The 25670-nt window shown below is 44.1% G+C and overlaps 3 protein-coding genes across 4 annotated transcripts in view; 1 reads left to right on the forward strand and 2 right to left on the reverse strand.

Annotated features, from left to right (window-relative positions):
* TANC2 (tetratricopeptide repeat, ankyrin repeat and coiled-coil containing 2) overlaps positions 1 to 10866 on the reverse strand; it is a 441341-nt gene extending 430475 nt beyond the window's left edge. Inside the window, exon 1 of one of the 2 annotated variants that reach the window (XM_053259180.1) lies at positions 10745 to 10866. The gene's annotated coding sequence lies outside the window, so the exon portion shown is untranslated. The remainder of the gene's footprint in view (positions 1 to 10744) is intronic. The other variant, XM_053259181.1, reaches the window with a different exon arrangement.
* Positions 10867 to 15194: 4328 nt separating this feature from the next.
* LOC128331322 (uncharacterized) lies at positions 15195 to 19205 on the reverse strand. Its single transcript, XM_053264668.1, has 4 exons — positions 19107 to 19205; positions 17898 to 17909; positions 16030 to 16055; positions 15195 to 15686 (listed from the first exon to the last, which is right to left on the reverse strand). The coding sequence occupies exons 1-4, from the start codon at positions 19203 to 19205 to the stop codon at positions 15197 to 15199; spliced, it is 627 nt and encodes a 208-aa protein (XP_053120643.1). The 3' UTR covers positions 15195 to 15196.
* Positions 15571 to 25670, forward strand: part of MARCHF10 (membrane associated ring-CH-type finger 10) — a 77373-nt gene continuing 67273 nt past the window's right edge. Inside the window, exons 1-2 of the mRNA XM_053263003.1 lie at positions 15571 to 15709; positions 16820 to 16904. The gene's annotated coding sequence lies outside the window, so the exon portion shown is untranslated. The remainder of the gene's footprint in view (positions 15710 to 16819; positions 16905 to 25670) is intronic.

The following is a 25670-nucleotide window of genomic DNA, read 5'->3' on the forward strand; positions in this document are numbered from 1 at the left end:
GTTAAGGGAGCAAGCACTCCCTTAGGACAGTTTTTTTAATTGTTTGTGTTGGGATTCTGGTAAGAGAATCCCTTTTTCATTATAGCAGAGTGCACAGAGGCACAACACAGCGGAATTTAGTAGGCATGCATGTATGCTGAGAGTAAAGTAACTTGGAGCCAGTTCATAGTTTCAAATCAATATATATGGCATTTATTAGAGAACTCTATTCTGGATAGGAAAGTGAGGAGTTAGGATCTCTAATCTATCTATCTAGCTGGATGCAGATGGATTCTGCATCTCTGCACACATGGTGCAGGGAGAGGAGCTTGCATGTTGCAAGGTAGAAGGAACAGGAAGAGAAAAGGGAAGAGGAAGTGGCACGAAGGAAGGAACTCCCTAAGATTAGCAATCTACATTCCAAAGGGACAGTGTCAGAGCAGTAGAGATGGGATGACCAATGTCTTGACCCTCTAGCCCTCTGACTCACTAGTCTGTCCTCCACTGTCATTGAGACAAGAGACAGCGCGAAGTCCTTCACTTCCAACAGTTCGCCAGCCCCAGCTGCTCCCAGCTGGCATTGGAGGATACCCACAAATCACTGTGTACTTGCATGGTGCATTATGGGAGTTAGGGGGGGTCAGAACAATATGTTCCAGCCCCTGACTCTCTGCACTGCTGGAGGTAGTGGGGATAGTCTGGGATCTGTATACCCAGTGCCCTCAATGGATCATCTGCAGAGAAGCTAAGGTAACAAAACCTTCCTCCTTGCCCACCTGCCAAACCCTTCTCACAGATCGTGAGCAAGGGCTCAACATCTTCTTCCCTATGAGCCCCACTGCCCATTGAGATCATCTGGAGAAGCTTGTCTGCAGTTGCCACCAGCTTGTCTGGTGGCTACGCAGGGACAGGCTTTCTTTAATGCTGACCCGAGACTCTGGAATGTGCTCCCTGCTGAAGAGCCTCCCCATCTCTGACAACCTTTACAAGTCTCTTATGTTTTCACTTAAGGTTTTTAACTGGACTGTGGTTTTAAGGTTTCAGTTTTAATCTGTTTTATGTTGTAAACTTCCCAGAGACAGAAGTTTGGAGCAGCCTACAAATCTGAAATAATAAAGTATGTGGACACTAATCTCACCCAGGAAAATAAGAATTTTAAACACTATGCATGGAAGTGATCTTCACTGCAGACTCATTTGCATGTTACATGTTCTGGTCCTTATTAGACATGACCAAATAAATGTTCTCTGGTTACCTAAGACAATACAGATAAAGTCTTGGGCAAGACTCCTTGAAATGTGTGCATTTAGCCATAGATTTAAGCCCCACTAATGGCAACAGGACTGAAAAAGCCTCACCTAACTTGATCTGGGCTGAACTAAATTTTAGGGTTGTGTACAGAACTGGTTCTGTGCACAACCGGGAGGTGGGGGGGGGCACTTAAAGGCACAGGGAGGGTGCCCTTACCTCCCCCACCACACTTCCCCCTCTGGTGCTGCTTAAACCTGCCACTTCCAGTTTTACGCTGACCGGGGTGGCAAGAGGGTATACAGCTGTGCCCTGCCAGCAGTTTTTGAAGCAGCACTGGAGGGGGAAGCATGGTGGGGGGAGGTAAGGGCATCCTCCCCACACATTAAAGTGACCCCCCCATATTCGAACAGGGGGTTTCCATATAGGAATAGAATGCCAAACTGGTTTGTGCACATCCCTACTAAATTTGGCAACCACCATGACTTAAATATTAAAATTAATTTCTAATATCTCACAAGATACTTGAGCTCCTGAACTAGCTAGACCTTCCTAATTATCCCTTCTGCTCTGTGATTTGTTAAGTCCCGAAGAGGTCTCCTTCAATTCCACAACCATGCCAGTTAGCTCCATCCTGTCAGTTTTCCTACCTGACACCCTCCACATACCTCCAAGAGCCCTTAACTCCAGATGGGCTGCTGTTCCTTACCCCATGGATTTATCTGCCTTTTTCCGCAAACAAATCCCTTCCCTCTGTTAATTGCCGAATTAGAAGGTGGTTTGTTTTCACTGGTCAGAGTTTCACCTTTAAATGGCTAGCCCATCCACTTCTAGAAGTCCATTTCCTCTCTTGTGGATGTACAAGTCCTCCCTCAAATTCCGATCGTGATAGGGTCACTCAGACATCTACCCCAGCTTGTCCACTGGGGACAAGTGGATATTATCCAAAAGAAAGGGAGAACAACAACAAATTGTAATAGAATTGTAAGGCTGAAACACATTGGCCCTTCCAACCACTTTTTTCCTGAAGCAGGATGCTATATTCACACAAATATTTCTAAACAGACTAGTTCATATTGTCCAATCATATTGTGCCAATTGTCATAACCAAAGCATAAGAGACAAACAGCTTTATTTATTAGTAGTCCAGTTAACTTCCAGAAGTTCTAGTCACTTGCTTTAAGTTAAACAGGCATTAAAGCCTTGCCATTATACAACTGAGATGTGCCCAAGTCAAGACAGTGAGCCATAAACTGTTCTGGAAATAATCTGATATGTACAGTATGCTCTTGATCCCAACTGGTGCCTTTAAAGCAAAATTAATATTTTAAAAGGCCCATCCTGTATATTTTATCACACATCACTCCAGCATTTTGCTAACTAATTCACATTCTCCCCCACCCACTGCTGCCCTCCAACTGTCTTCCCCAGCTAGTGGTTATTTTAATTTCCAGAAAGGGAAAAAAGAAAAACAAGAGACAATTTTAAAAGAAGCAGGAATTAACGCATGTTGAATTGTGCAATACAGAAAAATTGTCGTTAAATGCACAAGGCTTCCTAGCCACAAAACTAGGAAGCTAATATGTAAATGTGCTTAGAGTTTAAATTGAATTTTAACTACATTAATTACAAACAAACAAAAATTATCTTGAAGGGAATGTGGTATTTAAAGGATGTCCTATTGTCTTTTTTGCCCTTTCCTGAAAGCACTAAAAGATAATGGTAAGGGATGAGGGGAGGCAGCAACCGCAGTGACAAAGGGAGGACAGCAATTTTTCTACAGCTTTATATCATACTAATTATTCATACCAAAGGGAAGGCATTGGAGAGGGGGGCGGGGGGTGGGAGACAAAACAAAGTAAGCAGAATGGAACATATGACCATGATGTCAGGCTCAGCAAAAAAAAAGTCACCACACTTTGCAATGGACAGTGTTTCCTAGCTACTGCAGCATAGGAACAGGTTGCTAAGTAACTGGGGAGTCTGCAGGCACCAATTCTGGCCATGCTGAATCCGGAAATGGGCCATAAAAGGAATTTCCCCGTTCCAGTCTCCTGGTTGCCATAGTAATCATATATGTGATGGATCTCAAGTTAAGAGGTATGGTTTAAGAATATGTTTCCTCTTGTTTTATCAGTTCCCAGACATCATACCAAAGGAGCCAGACAGGATAGGTGGTGGATTTTTCCTTCCAGCTGCACAGCACAAGACAGTGGTGATAAACAGACTGACAGAATCACAAACACTAACATAAACTGAACAGGATAAGGTTTATGTGGCTGTAGTTATCAAGTATTTTAAGAAGTTGCAAAAGTGTGTACTAAATTAGAAAGATAGCAGTATCATCAAGATGAAACAAAACCAGATAACTTAAGCAAGAGGGAGGCTATCAAGTAGCAACCAGCCAACTCTGTATGGGTTTCCAGGCATATCCATGCATGTTGGAGACTTTTTTAATAGACTCCTCAGAACCCCAACTTTCATTTAAAGGGAAGCGAGTTCCTAGCTCTCCTACTTCCAGAGAATTATTATTAGAAAAACAGCTTAAAGACTAGAAACAAAACAAAGACGCTCCATCACATTGGCTGCATTCAGACATCACAGGAACTGACTTAGAACTGCAGTTTGCAGTTCACATTCTACACTGGGGATCATGTCACAGAATCCCTCATTTCCAGTTTGGGAAACTCCAGAGGCAGGTTAGAGTTTCCCCTCCCACTTTCTGGTCCTCCAAGCTTGGTTCCACCCACTTGTACAGCCATGCCGGTGCCAGGCTGTGGGCATGGTTTCACAGCTCCTGGAAATCGTTCACGGGGGGCGGGGTCCCTACAGGTCCAGTGTGCAGGGCAAGACTGGGGGCACTGAGAGGACGGTGGAATGTATGTGGGGAGGGGGCTGAGTTTTGAGCAGAATAGGTAATTGAGGGTGGGAGTTGGGGCACAGGGGCGCTGCGCAGCTGGGACGCACCGGGAATATGCCCTGTTGCCCAGTCCGAGCTTGCCAGTGTGTCCAGCACAGACCGACCACTGCTGCTGCAAGGATCGCAGACTTCAAGCAGTGCTCCCCTGGTAGTACTACTGGCCCTTTCATTATAAGAGCAGCAAGGCCTGATGTGCCTGTTGGCAGATAGAGAAAGTAAGAAGCGTGCAGGAAAGTGTGTGGCATTCAGTCAGGGAACACCCCATGGAGTGCTGGGTAAGCCCTTGAGTGTAACCCCTGTTGGTGCTACTCCGAGCTAGCCTTTCACTGGTCGCCTAACCTGTAACCACAGTTATAGCAGTGGATGCATGCAGACAACACAACCTTAACTTCCAACAGAGGTTTAGAGTAGTGAAACTGAGGCGTAATCCCAGCTCCAAATTCCAGCTTGGGAAGTAAACTGAGCCCTGGGTTTGGTTGCGAAGCTGTGGTTGCATGCATTCAGACATCGCAAGGAACTGGAGTTACAGGTTTGCCGGTAACCTTTAACTCCAGTGCTGCACAATGTCTGAATATATTGTCCAACTCCATTCGGCTCAACCAGAGATGGAAGTTTTGGGAGGTATACAAATTTAATGAATGAATAAATTAAGTTAATTAGTGAATAAACAAGCAAACATAAAATATACCTATCAAATGGTGTAGGCTAGGCTAGTGGAATTCAAATTAGAAACAAGTATATACACTTTGCACTTTCTTATAGTGGTCAATAGAAATCTTTTTTCCTTCTTGCAATCAATCCAAAGGATGGGGAATCCCTTCCTTGACCACTGGAGGCAGAGATTCAGAACTGATACTGAATACAGAACTGCTAATCTAGAAATTACTTCTTGAAGTTGGATGGCACACATCCCCTCAATAAGTCCAGGCAACACTACAGCTGCATTGCTATAGTGAATATAACTAAACGAAGAGCAGAAGTAGAAACAAGAGTAGTGCTGCCCATCTCTACCTTGCCTCGTGCCACAAGGTTCGTCAGAGAGTGGATTTTGCATCCACTCTAGCAGGGCCGTCCCTAGGTGTGTGGGGGGCTGGGGGCAAATCAGCATGTGCGGGGCCTCCTTAACGTTTCATATCATTACAGAATCATACTGATTGATGACATACAGTGTAAATAGTGAGAGTGAGGTTTTTGGACATGTCCAACCAGCTTGGACATATAATGCATTTCTAAAGAAATAAAAATAAAAAGCACAACACATGCTTCACAGTTCCCAGAACTTCTGGGTTGCAAATCAACCTGAACATAGTGCATTCATAAAATAAATAAATAAATAAATAAATAATATATTGTTTGTTCCAGAGGTTTTTGTAATTTTTTTCAATGAAACAAGCCACTTATATGACTTCTTGGATGGGTTTTTTAAAATTCAATTTAAAAAACCAAGCAGCCATTTGTCCAATCCACTTCAATTTAAATACACATATTCCTTCCACCCTGCCCTACATCTCTGCTCAATACCTAAGCCCTATGGCAAGCCAATCCCTAAATATTAAGTGGGGGGGATAACCACAAAAAGGAAATCATATCATACCTCCATTATTAAGGCTGGGCTGGGCAGGGCAGAGGGTCTGCAGAGAGTTCTGGTGGGCAAGGGCAGCCAGGATACTCTCTGCCTGCTTGCTTGCTGAGCTTCAGGCTTCATCAAGGCCTGCATGGAGGCCTCTCTGGAAGCCCCACCCACCGAGAGTCATGGAAAGAAGGAGTTCTAGCAGCTTGCCTGGGAGCCTTTCAAGCTGCATACAAACACAAAAGATGGGCTCTGTCTGGGCTGCGGGGAAAGATAAGTGGCTGGGACCAGGGGAGAAAGGAGGGCAGGCTGCACTGCAGTGTGCCCAGAGTGGGGCCTGTGCCAGCATGCTTGGGGCAATTGCCCCGATCGCCCCACCTTAAGGATGGCCCTGCACTCTAGGACAGAGCAAAAGCACAAGGACGGCTTGACACTAGCACAGCTCATCAGCCTGGGGTATAGCCTGGGTGGGCCTAGCCTGTGTGAGGCGAGCACGCATGCTTCTCTTGGGCCTTGGTTCTTCACTCCCCCACCCTGATTCAGGGTTTGGGGGCAGCGGCGAGACTTGCGTTACCTCTCTTCTGGAACACTTGGTACCTCCGTGGCTTCTTCTCCCTCTTCATTGGTACAAGGGTGTACCAGGGTGGCTCCAGAGGGACAGGAGTGGGCAAATGCTCCCTCTGAAGACAAGTAGCTTGTCCCCCTTCACCCCCCCATTTATGTTTCAGAAATCTAATGTGGGACACATCCTGCCCACCTACAAATGCACTTTGCCCCTTCTGTGTCCCATCCACCTCAATTTGTGCTGCCACTAGGTGGCTTCAATGCTGGGTTGGAGGATGTCCCCTGGCCTTGCCTGCTTTTGGGGAAAGGTGGGGCTTAGGATCACTCCACCCCCACAATCTACATTCACATCTCGGCTTCCAGGAAACTGCACGGGCGACCCATGGTATTCTCCCCCGTCGTCTTCGCAGTGGACAATCACACGGGTTGAGTAGCACCTGACCCAGTGGTCACTTATTTGGGTTCAGTGGCTGACGTACCCTCTTCTTGGCTACTGGAAGCCAGGAAGTGCCATGATGTGCGACAGAACTGTTTTGCAGGTGAAGAATCCTGGGTTCATTCTTGGTCATCTCCAGTTGAGTGGGCGGTGGCTGGAACAGAACTGGGGAAACATCTTTGCCTGCCCCAGGGAGTAGCCTGGGGTTCCCTGCAGAGCTGAATGTGTTGCCTAGGTGAGCAGTCTGGGTGAGGATCACAGGGCTGGGCATGTAAGTATAGGAGAGGTATAACAGTAACTAAATATCCTTCTGAAGATTTTAAAGGTGGGGGAACAATAGACACACTTGTAACATCTCAGATCACTGATCAATTATCATAACACTGATCACTGCCCAAGTGCTTCCCATCCCTCCCCACACTATATGTTTATTGCTGAAAGATTTACTTCACTGTAACATAGTAGGATTTGCATCCGAGTAAACATGCATATGATTGCCCTGTAAGTGATGTCTCCACAGTGTCCCCAATATCTTAACCTGGCATGTCATTACCTTGTCAGGGTCTTAGATCCCATCAGCATATGTGTGAGGTTGAAGTTTTCACTTCATTCTTACACGGATTCTTATTTTTCACCCGCTGACTATTCGTCCAGTTTGGGGAAGTCAGTTAGTTTGGAGCTCTTTGCAGACAGTCTGTGCTTTCATAATCCCAAGTAATTGGGTGTCACCCACAAGTTTAGCATTTGCTTCTCTAATCAGACAGTAATTATCCCAGTCACTACTCATAAAATCAAAGTATGGGTCCAGGATGGGAATCTGAAGAGAGAGGAGGAGGGTAGAGCAGCCATGCTGAGAGACCCACAAACATAAAGGAACCCAGATATAATGGACAGAGCCTATTAAAATGTAAGAAACGTGTACATTGTAAATAAAACCAAATGTCAAGGATAGTTTCAAACAAGCTCCTTTGAAAGTCAGCTGATTCCATCATAACTAACCTTACTGTGCCTACAACAAGAAGTTGTAGAAGGTCTCTAGATTAACGTTACATCCTAAAAATGTTACTATGAACCACTGTGGCATCTGCCAGAGAAGTGAAGAGGATCTTGGTGTGGCTATTATCCTCATAAAGATCCACAGAGGAAGAAGCAGTAATGACCTAAATAGATAAAAGCAGTAGTCCAATATAGTAGACTTTGGAGCTATTAATTATAATTAGAAACTGAGTAAAATCTGTTTGGGTCTGTATAGAACCTAATAATTGCTGCCAAATCCTGTGCATGAAGGCTGCCTCTGGGTAGCCTTTTGTTGTTTTTGTTTTGCCTTCCATCTCTTCAGGAAGCACCACACTCAACTGCAGGGGAAATACAATATAGGAGGCAGCTAAAGCAGCACATATGTTCAAGTCTATTCCACAGTTTACCCCCTCAGCAAAATTTATTCTTGATGGGATATTTCAGAATGGAATCAAGTCTGTTATTTGTATATTTCTTGTTGTATTATACAAATGGAGTCCCAGAGTGAAATGTTGCATTTTAAAAATTTGTTTCCCTCCCACATGCAGCTGGATACCTTTCTCCTTCCTCCCTGGAACCATACCCACCCCCAGTATAGCACAATAGCTGTGCCACTCAGATTTGAGGCAGAATGAACAGCTTACTGCACAATTGCACTATAGTCTATATAACTCATGGTTCATTAGGATTGGAGCAGAGCTGGTCTTGTGGTAGCAAGCATGACTTGTCCCCATAGCTAAGTAGGGTCCTTCCTGCTTGCATATGAATGGGAGACTACATGTGAGCACTGTAACATATTCCCCTTAGGGGATGGAGCTGCTCTGGGAAGAGCATCTAGGTTCCAAGTTTCCTCCCGCTAGTCTGTGAAGACAATACTGAGCTAGATAGACCAATGGTCTGTCTCAGTATATGGCAGCTTCCTATATTCCTGTGAGGAAGCACTCAGTGTCCACCTCTGACAAAGGCTCTAAGAAAGGGGTTCCTAACCTTGGGTCCCCAGAAATTGTTGGACTAATGAACACACTAGGCAGGGGCGTAACTATAATAGGGCAAGGGGAGACAGTTGTCTGGGGGCCCACTGCCTTTGGGGGGGGGGCCAGAGGCAAGTCACATGACTGACTCCCCCAGCTGCGCACCCACCCAGGCTTCCTTCAGTTGTATTCATCCTGCGAAATTGATGTGAGTGTTAAGACCTGGAGCTACCAGAACAGCATGTCTTTCTCTAGTACCATTAAATGACTTGCATCGTCCACAATTTACAAAACCTTTTAAAAAGTAATTGAGGATGATTTTCTATTGTGGCACATAGGGGGTGTGTGTGTGTATGCTTTTTGTTACCACTATTCAGCCTCATTTAAGATTTCTTTACTCCATGAGCTGAGCTTCACTGGGCGGGGGGGGTGCATTTAAAAATCTTGTCTCTGGGCCCACTCCATCCTTCCTACGCCCCTGACACTAGGCTTGTTCTTGTGATTATTATTAGGATAGGAGAAGCCTCCTACTCTAGTTCGGGAGCTACATGAACTCCCATTTTGTAATTGTGAGTTCAAAACAAGGTCAGAGTCAGGGAGCTTGCTAAAGCATGCCCTACCCAGATCCTACCCTCAGCTCCAGAATGAGTTAGGAGGAAAACCCATCCTACCTAGCTGGGGCTTAGCACACAAGAGCAAAGAGGGAAGGCAGGGAGAAAGATGATGCAGCACCAGCAATCAGAAATGAAGAGGTGGGAGGAGAAAGACTCCCAAAGGTGGTGGTAGATTTCAATGAATGTATGTAATATATATTTTACTGATGCACTTCATATCATAAATTCAGTATTGCCCAATGCGTTTCAAACTGAAATGCTCTTCTTCAGAGGCAATTCTAAAAACCAATATATAGAATATTACAGAGTTTATAAATATATATATATATACACACACAGCATGATGATAAAAAGTTAAAAGTATCAAAATATGAACATGATAATGTAAGGATAAAACTAATAATATATTGTCTATCAAAATGTTAAATAAATAATCAGTGTCATAATCCTGGCCTATGGAATGAACTCCCAGCAGATACCCATGATTTCCTCTACTTCTCAACTACCCTGGTCACCCCAGTCAAGTCCACACTAAGATGCTGCTCTCGGATGAAAAGCGAACCTTCATGTATAACGTTGTTAGATTCTGTGCGGCAGCATACAAGAGCCATCGGACTATGATTGCCAGCCCATAATGTGTGATTTTACCTACTAGTAGATCCTAATATGTCTTTTAAAATAATTTGATTTTCTTAGATGCATTTAAGTCATCGATAGTTAACTTTTACTTCCATTTTACTAGTCATCCTATTAAAGTTGTATTTCTCTATAGACCAATTTTTATATATTGTTTATATTAGTTAGTTCTCTTATCAGTTTTATTACGTATCAGTTAGTTGTCTTATTTTTTAGCTATCTCACTTATATCCTTTAGTATATTTTATACTTCTTAGACATATTTATACTCATTGATAGTTTAATGCACATATGTAACAACTTTCAATATGGCTCTATTATCTATTTTACTGTATTATTACCTATGCTGGTCTTTGACCATAATAAAGTTGATGGATATTGATTGATATCGGTAATTTAGGCTTGTTATTGGCCTGGCCTTCCAAGTTTTTAAAATTGTTTTAAAGTAATTTAATTGGTTTTAAATAGTTCTGAAAATTTTAAAGTAGTATGTTTTAAATGGTGTTTGTTTTTATGTTTCTTAAACTTCTTGAGCACCACCCAGAGCCTTTGGGGCAGTCTAGAAAAGTAATAAATAAATAATAATAAGTATAAAATTTTTAAATTGTAAAAACCATGTAAAGCTAAAGATACATCAAAAATTACCCATGTAAAGTGTCAGTGCAACCAACCATCTTATATAAATAATTAAACTGCAGTTAAAATAATGAATTAACTAGCACAGAAACCTCTTATGGGGCTGGGGGAACCTTTCTAAAAAAGCAAGGGGAGAAAAGATGTAGAACATACCTTAAGTAAATAAAGTCAATCACAATAGGTTGTGTTTGTTTCTCTGAAAATATCACCCTGCATCACCACGGGTATTTATATCCTTCTTTCAAGCACCTGTTATTGATATGCTATTCCAGAATGCTCTAACTGAATGGCTGACTAGTCAGAAAAAGTATCAGGAGTGTCTTATTGTCTTAAAGGGGAGGCATAGTTTAAATCTTCATTTAACCCTTTAGGTGTAGTGGTCTGTAGCCTCAAAATCCATTACATCTCCTTTCTCAACAACAGTCCTGATTCTTCACCTGCTCTCTTCTTGCCCAAAAGATGAATTCTGTGGGTTTGTGATTGTGTTTTAGAAAATGTTAAACCAATAGTTCCCCTCTTGCGTTTGTCCTGAATATTGCATTTGTGCTCTCCAATCCGTCTCTTGAGATTTCTGGAAGTCTTCCCTATATAGAATAGTTTGAGGGGCACTCTCTATCTATAGCTTTCCTATTGATAGTGAAAGCTTTATCCTTGGCAGCTTTTACTGTCTCCCTTCACTAAATTAGTCTCTAACTGTAAACTGCCTAGAGACTTTGGTAGTGGGAAGTATACAAATATGCTAAATAAATAAATAAATGAAATGAAATGAAATTGTCTGCCTCTGACAAAAAATGGGAATTTTCAGAACAGTTCCTTCTTAAATGTAAAAACTGACCATAAGGTAATTTGTCTCTTAAGTTCTTAGAGTGAGAACTATTATATCGTAAATATGTGTTTCTATCTGTGGTGTTAAGACCTCCTTCCTCCTTATATACAAGGACTTCCAGATAATCCATGCATTTTAGATCATGTTGTATCTCAAATATCAAAATAGCATCTCTGTTGTGAAGCCAGCTGTTAAAATATCTTAATTGTTCCACATTGCCCTGCCATAGGACAAATACATCATCTATGTAACGCCACCAGAGAATCAAAATATCCTGATATGGATTCTGTGAGAAGATGTTTTTACTCTCAAAATTGCCTATGTATAAATTTACCACTTCCAGTGCCATGATGGACTCCATGGCTATTCCTTTGGTTTACAAATAATATTTCCCATTGAAAGAAAAATAATTTTGAAACAACACAATCTCTGACCTGATGAAATGAGTAGGTAGGTATGTGATGTCATGGGCTTGCAATGATCTCAACTGCACAGGTGTGCCTTGCAGTTGCTTCAAGACGCTGGCCCAAATGGATGGGCTCAGTGTCATTCCTGCTCACACCCAAAAGAGCTTTGGAGTGGTGGGCCCCCCCAAGGAAGTTTCGGGGGGGGGCTCACACGGGGGGGGGCTCATGGCTGGGTGGTTCAGGCACCTGTTACCTTGGTGCACCCCTGACAATATTCCAAATCTGGCTGCATCATAGATTTGTATACGGGCATTATAATATTTTATTTTCAACTCCCTTCCTAATGATCTTGAACATGGAATTGGCCTTTTTCACAGCTGCCATACACTGAGTCAACACTTTCAACAACTTGCCCACCACAACTCAAAAGATCTCTCTCGTGGTCAGTTACCAGATCCCACCAGCGTATATGTTAAGTTGGGTTTTTTTGCCCAATATGCATCACTTTACACTTGCTAACACTGAACTGCATTTGCCATTTTGTTGCTCACTCAGTTTGGAGAGATCTTTTTGGAACTCCTCAAAATCTGATTTGGATTTCACTACATTAAATAGTTAAGTGTCATCTGCAAAATTTAACCACTTTGCTGCTTACCCCAACTTCTATCTATATCATTTATGAATAAACTAAAAAGCACTGGTTCCAGTACAGGTCCCTGGGGAACCCCATTTCTTACTTCCCTCCATTGTGAAAACTCTCCATTTATTCCCATCCTCTGTTACCTGTCTTTCAACAAGTTACAAATCCCTTATTGAACCTGTTCCCTTATCCCATGACTGCTAAGTTTGCTCAAGAGCCTTTATGAGGGACATTTTCAAAAGCTTTTTGGAAGTCTAAGTATTCTATGATCACCTTTATCCACATGCCCATTGACACTCTCAAAGAACTCCAAAAGGTTAGTGAGGCAAGACTTACTCTTTCACAAGCCATGTTGGTTCAGCAAGGCCTTTACTTCTATATGTTTAACAATTTAGTCTTAATTACATTTTCCATCACAGAAGTTTTTGAACTACAACTCCCATAATCTCCAGTCACATTGGCCAATAGCTAGGGATTATGGGAACTGTAGGCCAACATCTGCAGGAGGGCCAAAGTTGAGCAGCTCTGAGTTAAGCTAACCAGCCTGTAATTTCCCAAATCCCCTGTAGATCCCTTTTTGAAAATCTTAGTTACATTGGCTACTTTCCAATCCTCTGGTACAGAGCCTGATCATAGGGACAAGTTACATATTTTTGCTAGGAGATCAGTAATTTCTAATATGAGTTCTTTAGGGACTCTTGCATGGGTGCATTCTGGCCCTGGCAATATGTTAATTTTTCAAGACAGTTTAGAACAGGGATTCTCAAGGTTGGGCCCCCAGATGTTATTGGACTTCAACTCCCATAATCCCCAGGCCCAGTGGCCTTTGGTTGGGGATTATGGGAGTTGAAGTCCAATAACATCTGGAGACCCAACGCTGAGAGTCCCTGGTTAGAACATCCTCTCTCATCAAACTGGCCTAGTTCATCAGCCTCCAATCCTGAAAAGCTCAGCAGGTGTGGGTATATGCTTAATATCCTCTCTCAGGTGCAAAGAATTCATTCAGTTTATCTGCAATTTCCTTCTCTGGATTCGGATAAGAGTCTAATCGTGGTTCCCCCGCTTTCCTGGCTTGGACTCTATCCTGGACTCTGTCCAGATTCACATATGCGTGGAACCGAAGGAGGACTTGCATACATTGGCGATGCCTTGCAGCTCGCGACTAACTCAGATGGACACTTATTTTCTTATGGCTGTCTTGACCTGCATGTATGTATGTACGTATGTATGTAACCTCCCGTCTCAGGAATGTGATCTATAACATATCTGCATGCTAAACAAGCCATGCCAGCACAGTGGTTGACCACGCCAGGAACCCCTGCTGACAACACCCCTGGAGGACCTCCTGGACCTGGAGAAGACCCTCCGCCGTCAAGGACCCACGCCCAGAGGCTGCAATTGGCAGAAGAAGACTGGCATGGCCCTGCTGGCCACACGCAAGGTGAGGCTGGGATCTGTCCCTCCCTTGGACCTTTTGGACATTCCTCTCACTGAACTCTTTTAACTGGGCTCTACCCAAACCCGTAGGAACTTGCGTACAGTGCTATAATCTCTCTACCATTGCAACCACACATTCGTTAGTACGCGGCCGTGTTTTATCGGGAAATTCTATTCACTGTTGCTTTTGTAAACCATATGTTAAACATTCTCTAATAAAAGTCAATCTGATCCTAAAAGCAGCTGCATATCTGATAGAACTTAAACTCTGTGATCTTCAGCTGTTTCTAGTAAATAGAATCAAGAGTTTTAAAAAAGTGGATATAGGCTGATCATTAAAACTCCAAACTGATAAAAGAAAAATAGTATGGGTCCATACATATTAATCATACTTAGCATTTTTAAAGCACTTCCAAGTGTTGAAAGCACTTCACATGTATTTTCTTACTGAAATCATTACAGAAACCCTGTGAGTATTATTAACCCCATATTGCAGATGGGAGTCTATGGTTGAATGTAGGTTGCCTAAGGTCAACCAGAAGTGAGATTCAAAGTGGAGGGCCTTCCTAATTAATAGCTCAGTCTCTTTGTTGCTACACTAAACCACAGCTGTTGGCTGTGATATAAACTGGTTAAACCTATATTTAGGTCTATATTTAGGTTTAACCAGTAGCTGGTTAAATCTATATTCCAAAAGACAATTTCTTACTAGAGAAGAGCAAATTCTCTAGAAATGACCGCACATTTCACCTGTTTTATTCTGATCCTATATTTTGAATTAATATCCCTCTAGGAATGCTGCGGAGGTTATGATATTCATGTCCTTGACCTGTTTTTTGCTAAAATAAAATCCACACAAAAATTGGACTAAAATTATGGTAATTCCTGCTCTCACATACAGCATGTGGAGGAATTTTTCTGCAGACATCTCAAACAAGCAAAAGCATCCTCTTAGGGCATCTCTCCCCCACCCCGCATTATAACAGTCCACTGCAGCCAAGCGTTTCATAACAGAAGGTATGCTTTGCTCTGAATGAGAATGACAGATACACCAAGGCACAGTTAATAAGTGTGCGGAGTGGGGGGTGGATAATGATGTTGTTAAAGAACGTCTGGGATTCAACTAATATAAAGGGGAGGGGAAAGAAAGGCATGAACAATATCCTCTGGTATATAGGGTGTTTTGTTTGTTTAAAGAAAGAAATTAGCAACTACGTTATTCGAAGAGCACCTAAATTATTAAGACGACTTTCCTGCCAAGCATCCATACATACTAAAAGAACGAACGAAAAGTTTCAGAATAAAGACCGCTTGTTTTTCACGAAGATGTACACACAACGTTTTGTAAAATAAGCGCACACGCCACTTTCCCTCAGTTTGCGTCTCCACTGAAGAGCGATCATGCTTTCTCCCAGGTTCGGGGCCTTTATGCCTTCCCATATGAAGCAGGCCTCTTTGTCTTTTCTCGTTTCAGCGGTAGCGTCACTGCCCTTTAGCTGAACTGGTAGGCCGGCCAGTCTTGTGCATAGACACTGACGCCGCATGGCGATTACGAAATCAGCACCAATTGGCTTCCGTGAATTGCAGGCGTTCAGCAACAGCGAACATACAATTCTTCCCTGGGGAGTCGTCGCCGGGTGGTCTCGCTCCTCCCGGCCTTGGCGCGCGCCGCGTCCCCGGCAGCCTGGGCTGTTAGCGCGCGCGCTCCCGAAACCCCGCTCCGCACCTCCCAGCCTGGTTGCTAAGGCAACGGGCAGACGCTGCCTGTCGGGCTCCGAGAGCGCGCTTGAGGGCAGGGAAAAGGAAAGGTGAGCGAGGGAGGCTTCCCGAGACCACTCTTCCCCAACTCCCCCTCCCGGAACTACAAGACGAGAGAAATAACTCCACCCTCGTAGATTGGGGGCTGCTTTCGCCCCCTTCTTTTTCTTGGGAGGCTCTGCATGCGGGAGACCGACCGCACCGCCTTCGCTTGACTCCTCTGCTCCTCCAGCCAGCCTCCCTCGTCCCTAGTCAACCCCTGACTCTTAACTGAGGGTGGGCTGTGTTTCAACCCTCTCCCGCCGCTTTCCCGTTTGTGGGTAAATAAATATTGTGGGAGGAATGCGGTAAATATTCGCAATTCGCATACCTTCCTTTCTGCCGGAGGACACTCCCCTTCCCCCAAACAGGAAGAGACCCTCCCCGTCCCACTGCTTGGTGGTGGGTGGATTCTTACATCTGCATGGATCAACCCTTGCTACAGTCTCATTTTTTTCTACTGAATTATTTTTAAAAATTATTTCTAATTTGTTTTAGTTTAAAAATGGATGTGCAGCTAATCTAGTGGCAAATTTGTGTATCAGGTGTACAGTGCCGAAGACCATATTACTTAAGCCAGCATCCCCACCGAATGAAAACTAAAATCCTTTCATTCAAAATACTTTATGCAAGCATGCTTAATATGCAAACATTCTTAATAACAATTAACAAAATCTGAATTTATCTAGTGCTTTTCTAAGTGCTGAAAACACATCTCAAGTGCTGTTTTTGCATTTCCATTTAGTAAAATCTGGGTCTTTTTGTCACTGAGCATTCTTAGTTTTCATAACCTCTAGGGCCAAGTTTACCTTGCTTATAGTAGCTGTACACATTCACAATTATTTTCTGCTGAACTGAGTAAATTTGGACTGTACTGAAGCATCTGACAGAAAATATTTCCACTGATGACACATCACAGTTCTCAGAATATTGTTAAGTCACTGAAAATGCCAAGGGAAACAGAATGTTTGGATTTTAGAGAACCACAGTGCCTGGCTGACCCCTGGCTCCCTCTCTGCCTTCTTTTTTATATAATCCATCTTCCATTTTTCCCATGCCCATTCTTCCCCTCTCCTTTACCCTTTCCTCCTCCCTCCTCCCTTTCCTTCTTCTGTACATAGTGTGGCAAGCCTGCCTCCAGAGGACTCATTCTGCTCAGTAGAGCACAGCAATGAGAGGGCAACAGCGGCTGCAGTGATCCTGAGCGTAAGTGCTTTTAAGTTTTAGGCCACTAAGATGAGCACAGAAAAGATAATTGGAATAATAAGTGATTCCATTCTGTACTGAGGAAGGCCACAACATAATTTCACAGTAGTTCACTAGCGCTTTGCCACCCCTTCAATTTAACTTAGTAGAACAGATTTACACCTTGATGCTGCAGACTCTGCCCCATCTATTAACTTATAACCCCCTCACCTTTGTGTGAAAGTATAACAAGGCAGAGGAGACTGCATCAATGGTCAAATAGGACAAATAATTCTGGCTTGATCATTTTTAATTTCTAAAATACCTTAGAACCACAATACTATGACTCTGATCCCAATAACCATGGGACTAGCAGAAGGCTGCACAGAAGCTGCTATATCTGTTGAGAAACAGTGTAATTGTGCATAGACTACCATATGGAATTCCATGGAATACTGCAAAGGGTAAAGGCATAACAGTGTGTGTGGACGCATGCGTGTTATGGAGTTGCTAGATGAAGTCTTTTCCCCTGCCCCCATGCAGCAAACCTTTGAACTCCTGATACAACATTTCTATGTGAAAAACCTGTTCCCACATGTGTATTTGTTCACTGGATTGTGTAAACTTACACAAATTTTTCTTCTTCTAATAACTGATCTATTGAATATAAATTAATTGAGGAATGCCTGACATCAGTTTCACTAGAAAGAAGTTGCTGATGTAGCAGCTCCTTCAGTTTTGAACTATTTGGCAAAGAATGTTGATTTTGACAGTGTGATAACATTTCATTTCAAAATAATTAATTCCCAAGAGTTTATTTTATTGTGTTTTGTTTTAAATTAATTAAGCACTTTAAAACATTCAGGAATGTTTTGATGACAAGAGGTTAAATTATGAGGAATATTTTATCTTCAACATGCTATAGTACTCTAGTATATCCAACAATGAAATGTTAAATTAAATTATTAATTTTGTATTACTGCATATTTTGCTATTATTTACTCAATAACTAACCCTAACCATCACCTAAAACACAAAGAGTAAATTATATTAGACACTGATTTACCTCTGCTTTCATTTATGTAAGGTGGGGAATGCAATTTAGTGTTTTATCCTCAGCTCCTAAAGCCTTGTCAGTTGTCACATTATTACTGTATAATTGTTCTGGTAACAGAATAGAGTAGCGCAGAGTAGTGCTCCTTGCTGGCTGGGAAGTTTGAGATGGTGTTCCCACATATCCATATGCACTGGTTGCCAATTTATTTATTTCATGTATAGACTATATTTCTATATTAATGCATAAAATGGTGTACAAATATTTAATATAAATATTAAAGATACAATATAAAATTACATTTTTTAAAGTAAATGATAAAAAGCCATCAGTAACTACATAATAAAGGCACACTATAGCAGCAGTCAGAAAAAACATGTAATAATGTCATTCTCATGACCTGCGAGTGGGTTGGGGAGGGTGCAGGAGGGGAATGCAGTCCCTGATCCTGGTGCTCCACAAGAACAGCCAGCTAGGGCTTCTCAAGCCCGGGTAGAGCTGCGTGTGTGAACAGCCTCAATGTCAAGCAAATACCTGCCTTAAAAAAAGTATTGATCCGGATTGTGATCCATTGTAACCATAAGGAATGGGTTCTGCGCCTGCGCAGGGACCTCACGGGCTGATTGATTAGCTCCTCTCGACGCCCCACCCGCCTGCACGTGCTGTGCTGAGTCTGTTAGAATTGGCAGTTGGGGCGCTTCCTTTCCAGTTTCTCTTTGACTGCCTAAGCGATCACACCTCGTAGCTGTTGCTCCTTGATTCAGAAATTATTTGAACTTTGGCTTGAACTCGGATTGGACTTTACGACTTTACTCTAAACGGACTAACTAGTTGACAGATCGTTTGCTTATCGGTTTGACCTTGGAATGAAATTTGAGCGGCGTTTGTTTATTCTGAACGGACAGGCTTATTGAAAGATTGTTTGCCTTCGTGTTTGACTCGGAACGAATTGCGGACTGTGCTTGCTCTGTGGACTACTGGATTTGGTGAGAGATATTGGGCAATGGAGGTGAAGAAAACCTTTAAAAGGTGTATAAAATGCCGGGCCAAACTTTCGTCTACAGGTTACCATGATGCGTGTTTGCTGTGCCTAGGAGAGGAGCACAATACTACAACTTGTAAAGTTTGTTGCTCATTCTCGAAGCAAACTAGGCAGAATAGGGCATTACGCCTCTGAGCGGCTTTTTATGATGAGGCCCTCTGCCCGCCGATGCCTCGGCCAAGTGCTTCGCTGGACTCCCCTTCAGTGTCGGGTGCTTAAACGACATCAAGCGCGCAGTCAACATTGGGCTCCCCGGGGCTGGGTAACGACGGAACTGCACGACAGCAGTCTAAAACAGCGTTATCTAGTGCTGCAAAGACGACTGAAGAGATTTTCAAGAAACCCAAGGAAGTTTCAAAGAAAAGAAAACACAAGGATCGAGATCACCGTCTGAAGGGAGAAGCTAAGGGCTTAGATACGCAAAAGTTACAGGCGCATCGAACCCCTTCGCCAGTGTCAGCGCAGGCTTTCGATGGCGACTCGGATGAGTCTGCCTCGACTTCAACATTAGCTACTGCATCGGCAGGGATTCCGGCGTCGATGTCGACAGCACAAACCTTGACATTGACGGCACAGACGCCAGGGTTGGCGACGACATCGATGTTGGAGATTCACCTCCCCCTTTCGACATCGATGTCGACATCGGTCTCGACCTCGATGTTGGCGTCGACGACACAGCCGCCGTTCTCGATCCCACCGTCAACGTTGACAGTGCCTGAGCAGATTTTCGGTGGACCCTCGACGTCTACTTCGACATCGAATTGTAGCTACAGGGAAAAGGATTCCTCAGCTACTGTCTCCAGCGCATACCCCTTTTCAGTCCCCTTCAACACCAAGAACACCAGGTATAACTGCACAGGATGGAGGACTTTGTGAGCTACTGGATTCGGTTTCGAGCACTCCTTCAGGGTCTACCTTCCAGGGGTTCCTGAGCGCGGGACTGGATGAGGATCGTGATGAAGGGGAACCGGTGAGGTTGCCTAGTACCCCATCTTACTCACCTGTGCGTGTCCAGGAAACAGGAGTAGGGGAGCCTGCCCCGACGTTATTACAGGGGCAACCCTCAGTCCAGCCTACCCACAGCTGTGGTTTTTGCCACACTTTGCCAGCAGACTATGCAGATTACCTGCACTGGAAGACCTTGCAGGGGCGCTCTGCTACACAACCAGTGTCACTATTTCAAGCCCCCATTCCTCAACTGCTGCCAGGACCATCTGTTCAGACACAACCTGAACCAGTGATTCAGCCACATCCTGAACCAGTCATTCAGACTCAACCAGTTATTCCACCACAGCCACCAGTGGCGCAACCGCCACAGCTTCAAGCACCAGTTTGGCATGCCTCAGTTAAACCTGGTGGGAAGAGAAAGTGGAAGTCGACCCCTCCACTGTCAGAGCCGCCTTCCTTCCCAGGTGATGCTAGCATAGAAGATGACTCTGGAGCAAGCTCGGAATCTGATGATGTCAGTCGACGGTCAGACCCCCCCTCGGATGTTCCGCCTAGGCTCTCTACTTCGCCAACGGAAGAGTTAAAGGCTTATCACGCCCTGATAAGCGACATGTAGACAATCAAAACATGCACTTGACAATGCCACCGGTGGTTCTGAAAAGTTTACACTGGTGGATGGAGGAGCGCAATCTAGTTCAAGGTGTGGGATTCACAGCACGGGTTCCCACGTGTCAGGTGACAATGGATGCATCCATGACAGGATGGGGGGCGCATTGCTCAGGCTTGGACGCAACCACAAACTCAACAGCACATCAACTACTTAGAGTTGCTGGTGGTATTCCTGGCCCTCAAAGTGTTCGAGCCATTGGTCACAGGGGAGACTGTGCAGCTGCAGCTAGACAATACGACGGCGATTGCCTACATCAATCACCAAGGAGGGACAGTCTCCTTGACATTGTGTCTGCTTGCCCAAAGGATTTGGGTCTGGTGCATTCAACACTCAGTATACCCGGTGGCAATCCACATAAAAGGGCAATCCACATAAAAGGGGTGGACAATTGCTTGGCCGACAGCCTCAGCAGGATCACCAACTATGGCCAAAGGCACAAGTGGGAGATAAAAGCTGTATATCTCAGAGAAGTGTTCAAGGATTGGGGGGTCCCCTCGATAGACTTGTTTGCAACTCTTGCCAACAAAAAATGTGTCAACTACTGCTCTCATGCGGGCATAGGCCAGGGCTCCCTAGGAGATGCGTTTCAACACACCTGGAATGTAGGTCTACTGTATCTCTTCCCACCGCTGCCTCTGTTAGGACGGACAGTGGCGCGGGTGATGAGGGACAAGGCGAACTGCATTATTCTGACCCCCTGGTGGCCACGCCAGCCATGGTTTGCCCCGCTTCTGCAGTTGTCCAGGGGCAATTTCCGCAGATTCCCAGGCAGAGCGGACCTGCTGCAAAGAGAGCAAGGAAGAGTATTGTACCCTGAGGTCCAGGCTTTGAAGATGACTGCCTGGAGAATCAGGTTCTGAAGGATATCCTACTAAATAGTAGACGTGAAACTACAGGGTGCAATTACGCGTCTAAATGGAAGCGCTATTGGACATATATGAGGGGAAAGGGGATCAAACCCTTCCACACTACACCATGCGAGGTGTTGATGTACCTAACCTTGCTAAAGTTAAGGGGCCTGGCTGATGTCTCTGTTAAACTGCATTTGGCTGCTATTTCATCAAACCATAACGGCTGGGATTGTTCGTCTGTGTTTTCCCACCCAGAGTGTAAGCGTTTCCTAAAAGGCCTCAAAAACTTGTATCCACCTGTACGTTGCCCAATGGAGCAGTGGAGCTTCAAAGACAAGCTCCACTGCTCCATTGGGCGACGTACAGGTGGATACAAGTTTTTGTTGGATACAAGTGTTGTCAGTTCTTACGGAGCCTCCATTTAAGCCTTTGGCAACAATACCTATTAAGCTTTTGTCACTAAAAACAGCTTTCCTGGTAGCAATCACATCGGCAAAACGAGTAAGCGAATTGACAGCTCTACGTATGGATAAGCCTTACACGCAGTTCTGTCCTCACAAGGTTGTTATGCGGCTTGATCCACGCTTCCGTACAAAGGTGGTGACTGAATTTCATTTGAATCAGGAGATAATCCTGCCTACCTTCTTCCAGGACGCAGAGACAGATTTGGAAAGGGCACTCCACACACTAGATGTGCGAAGGGTTCTTCTATATTATTTGGATCGGACCCATGATTTCCGAAAAAGTAGAAAGCTTTTTATTTCATATAATGGACATTGTAAGGGCCGTCCGATATCTCACCAGCGCCTAGCACATTGGCTAGTGGAACTACTCTTTCAAGCCTATAAATGTCAAAAGGTGACACCGACCAAGACGGAGCAGGCCCACTCTACTAGAGCTTATGCGGCGTCAGCAGCCCATCTATCGGGCATCAAGATGTCAGATATCTGCCTCGCGGCCACAGAGCCAGCATGATGTAGTGGTTAGAGTGCTGGACTAGGACCAAGGAGACCTGAGTTCAAATCCCCATTCAGCCATGATACTAGCTGGGTGACTCTGGGCCAGTCACTTCTTTCCCAGCCTAACCTACCTCACAGGGTTGTTGTGAGGAGAAACCTAAGTATGTAGTACACTCCTCTGAGCTCCTTAGAGGAAGAGCGGGATATAAAATGTAAAAAATAAAAATAAAATAAAACTGCCATTCGTCAAACATTACGCTATAGATTTGAGGATGGCACGAGAGGCAAATTTTGGGAGAACTGTTCTGAAGAGAGTATTAGCATAGGCTATGGGTCATCTGCACCCACCTCCATAAGGGGAAAGCTTGCTAATCACCCATTTCTTATGGTTACAATGGACCAGATAAACAGGTTGTTTACCTGTAACTTATGATCTGGATGTGATCCATTGTAGCCATAAGTCCCTCCCAAGCCATCCCCACTGCAGAATCAGTTGGTGGAAAGAGACTAATTATCTTGTGGATCGTCTCTATGGGCGGTCTGCGAGAAACTGGAAAGGAAGCGCCCCAACCACCAATTCTAACGGACTCAGCACAGCACGTGCAGGCGGGTGGGGCGTCGAGAGGAGCTAATCAATCAGCCTGCTAGGTCCCTGCGCAGGCGCAGAACCCATTCCTTATGGCTACAATGGATCGCATCCAGATCATAAGTTACAGGTAAGCAACCTGTTTATTCTGAGAATGGAAGGGCCACAGGAGAAGCCTATTGGGCCTCTGAAGGGAGGGAGCTCTATAACCTAGGCACCACCAACAAGAAGGCCCTGTTCCAGGTTGCCACCAAACCTATCTCCACTGGAGCAGGACCCAGAGCAAGTGACTTTCCTGAGATCTCATTGTTTGTTCTGGTTCATAGGGGAGGTGGTCCCTTAGTGATTCTCGTCCTAAATCACTGAGTATTTTGTAGGTAATAACCAGCACCTTTGTTTTCAGTACTTTTTTTGCAATTTGTTTGTTTGGACATTTGTCCCAGGGGGAATCCTGTAGAGATTGTGGGGGAGGGGTGAGAAAGGAAAAGAGAGGGAAAATAGAAGGAGAAAATGGAGTTGTTGCTAAATAAACCTTTAGTTAATCTGCATAAGATTTCCTTGTATGTATGAGGGAAGCTGCTATAAAACATTTGGCGGAAGTATTTTGAACCAGCTAAACCTGTGAGCCTGCAAAGCTTGTGAATGTCCTTGCAACTTCATTTCATTGCATTACTGGGCTTACATTTCTGCACAGCTTTCTACTATCACTGCTGCTGATTGTTCCTTCAGCTTCCTGACCTGCACAACCCCTGAAGGTACTTTTCCCTCATCAATCCTGGATAAGGTTATTCACTGGATGCCCACTGCAGCATGGCTCAGATACCACCACCCAGGGGCGTAGCAAGGTTGGAGTGGGCCCAGAGACAAGATTTTAAAATGGCCCCTGCTCACTGAAGCTCAGCTCATGAAGTAAAGAAATCTTAAATGAGGCTGAATAGTGGTAACAAAAAGCATAGTTATAGATATATATAAATAACCTCTGTGCCACAATAGAACATCATCCTAAATTGTTTTTTTAAAGGTTTTGTAAATTGTGGACGATGCGAGTCATTTAATGGTACTAGAGAAAGACATGCTGTTCTGGTAGCTCCAGGTCTTAACACTCACACCAATTTCGGAGGATGAACACAACTGAAGGAAGCCTGGGTGGGTGCGCGACTGGGGGAGTCAGTCATGTGACTTGCCTCTGGGGGGCCCCCCAAGGCAGTGGGCCCCCAGACAACTGTCTCCCCTTGCCCTATTATAGTTACGTCCCTGCCACCACCACCTTTTTTCTTGTCCACCCCAGAAGAACCTGTTCTTCCCTGGAAAGAATGGAGGTCCTATTTCTGCAATTACCACCTCATTGTAGAGAGCCCTGATTTCACTCCAGCATAGCAGAAGGCTATATTGCTTCCCTGCCTGGGCCCTGAAAGCCAAAGAATATATAATCATTTGCTCTTTCCTGCCACTTTGGAATGGGATGCCAATTCTTATGAAGCTGCTCTTCGAGCTTTAGATGATAATTTCAACCCTTCTTTGAATGTGATTGCTGAACATTAGAAGTTCTATTCTGGATCCCAACTGCCAATCAGTATATCACAGCATTGCATGCCTTAAGTGTAACCTGTGAGTTTGCCAACTTTACTGATGAAATGATTAGGGATCAGATTGTTATGAAAACAAACTGCTACAAACTGCATGAAAAACTGCTATTGGAGTGGAAACTTGCCTTGGATAAGGTTATAGAGCTGGCTAGGAGAGTGGAAAATGCTCTTCACTGTGCCAAATCACTCTCTTTGGTACTCCAAAACCCACCTCCTGAAATCCAGGCTGTTCAGTCTAAATCCTTCCAAACCGAATCTTCTCATATGACACTGCCCCAGAAAGTGGCAGCACAAGAAAGGAGGAGCTACCAATGTGGAGACTCTGCTCACAAAGTCAATTTTGCTCACTGTCCTGCATGGAAGGTCACTTGCAACAGGTGCAAGAAAAGGGGACACTTTGCAGATCTGCTGTCCACTCCATTACTGATTCACTATATGAAAAGGATGAGGCACAGTGTTTTAAGTGTGATAGATTCAGAGCCTGCTTCTCCACATTGTTAAGTTAAACTTAATGGGCATGAAGTGCAGATGCTGGCTAATTCTGGTTCTCCGTACACGATCATTTCCCATATGCTTTACAAGAAACTCCTCACTACCACAGATCTGCACCTGCAGCCTTCAGACATCTACCTATGAAGATCCCTATTGCCATACATTGATCCTTCATGCAGTCCTGGAATACAAAGGATGTACTGCAGAAGGGGAAATGTATGTGTCAAAAAGAAGACTCAATATTGAGCTGGAAACAACAAAATTCTGTCACCATTGCTCCATTCTGTCACCAATGCTTTTTAACATTTACATGAAACCGCTGGGTGAGATCATCAGGAGATCTGGAGCAGAGTATTATCAGTATGCTGATGATAGCCAAATCTATTTCTCCTTATCATCATCATCATCATCATCATCATCATCTGAAAGATGCCTCTGTGTTCACAACTTTGGAATTGTCTTTGGCCTATCGTCAAATTTCTCTGCTTAAGAATTCTCGCAAATACACAGCCTTCATTACCCCAGAAGGTCCTTTTCAATACAAAAAAGGTCCTTTTCAATACAAAAGACTGCCCTTTGGATTAGCATCTGCAGCTTTG

The sequence above is a fragment of the Hemicordylus capensis genome, chromosome 6 (genome assembly GCF_027244095.1).
Source record: "Hemicordylus capensis ecotype Gifberg chromosome 6, rHemCap1.1.pri, whole genome shotgun sequence".
NCBI lineage: Eukaryota > Metazoa > Chordata > Lepidosauria > Squamata > Cordylidae > Hemicordylus > Hemicordylus capensis.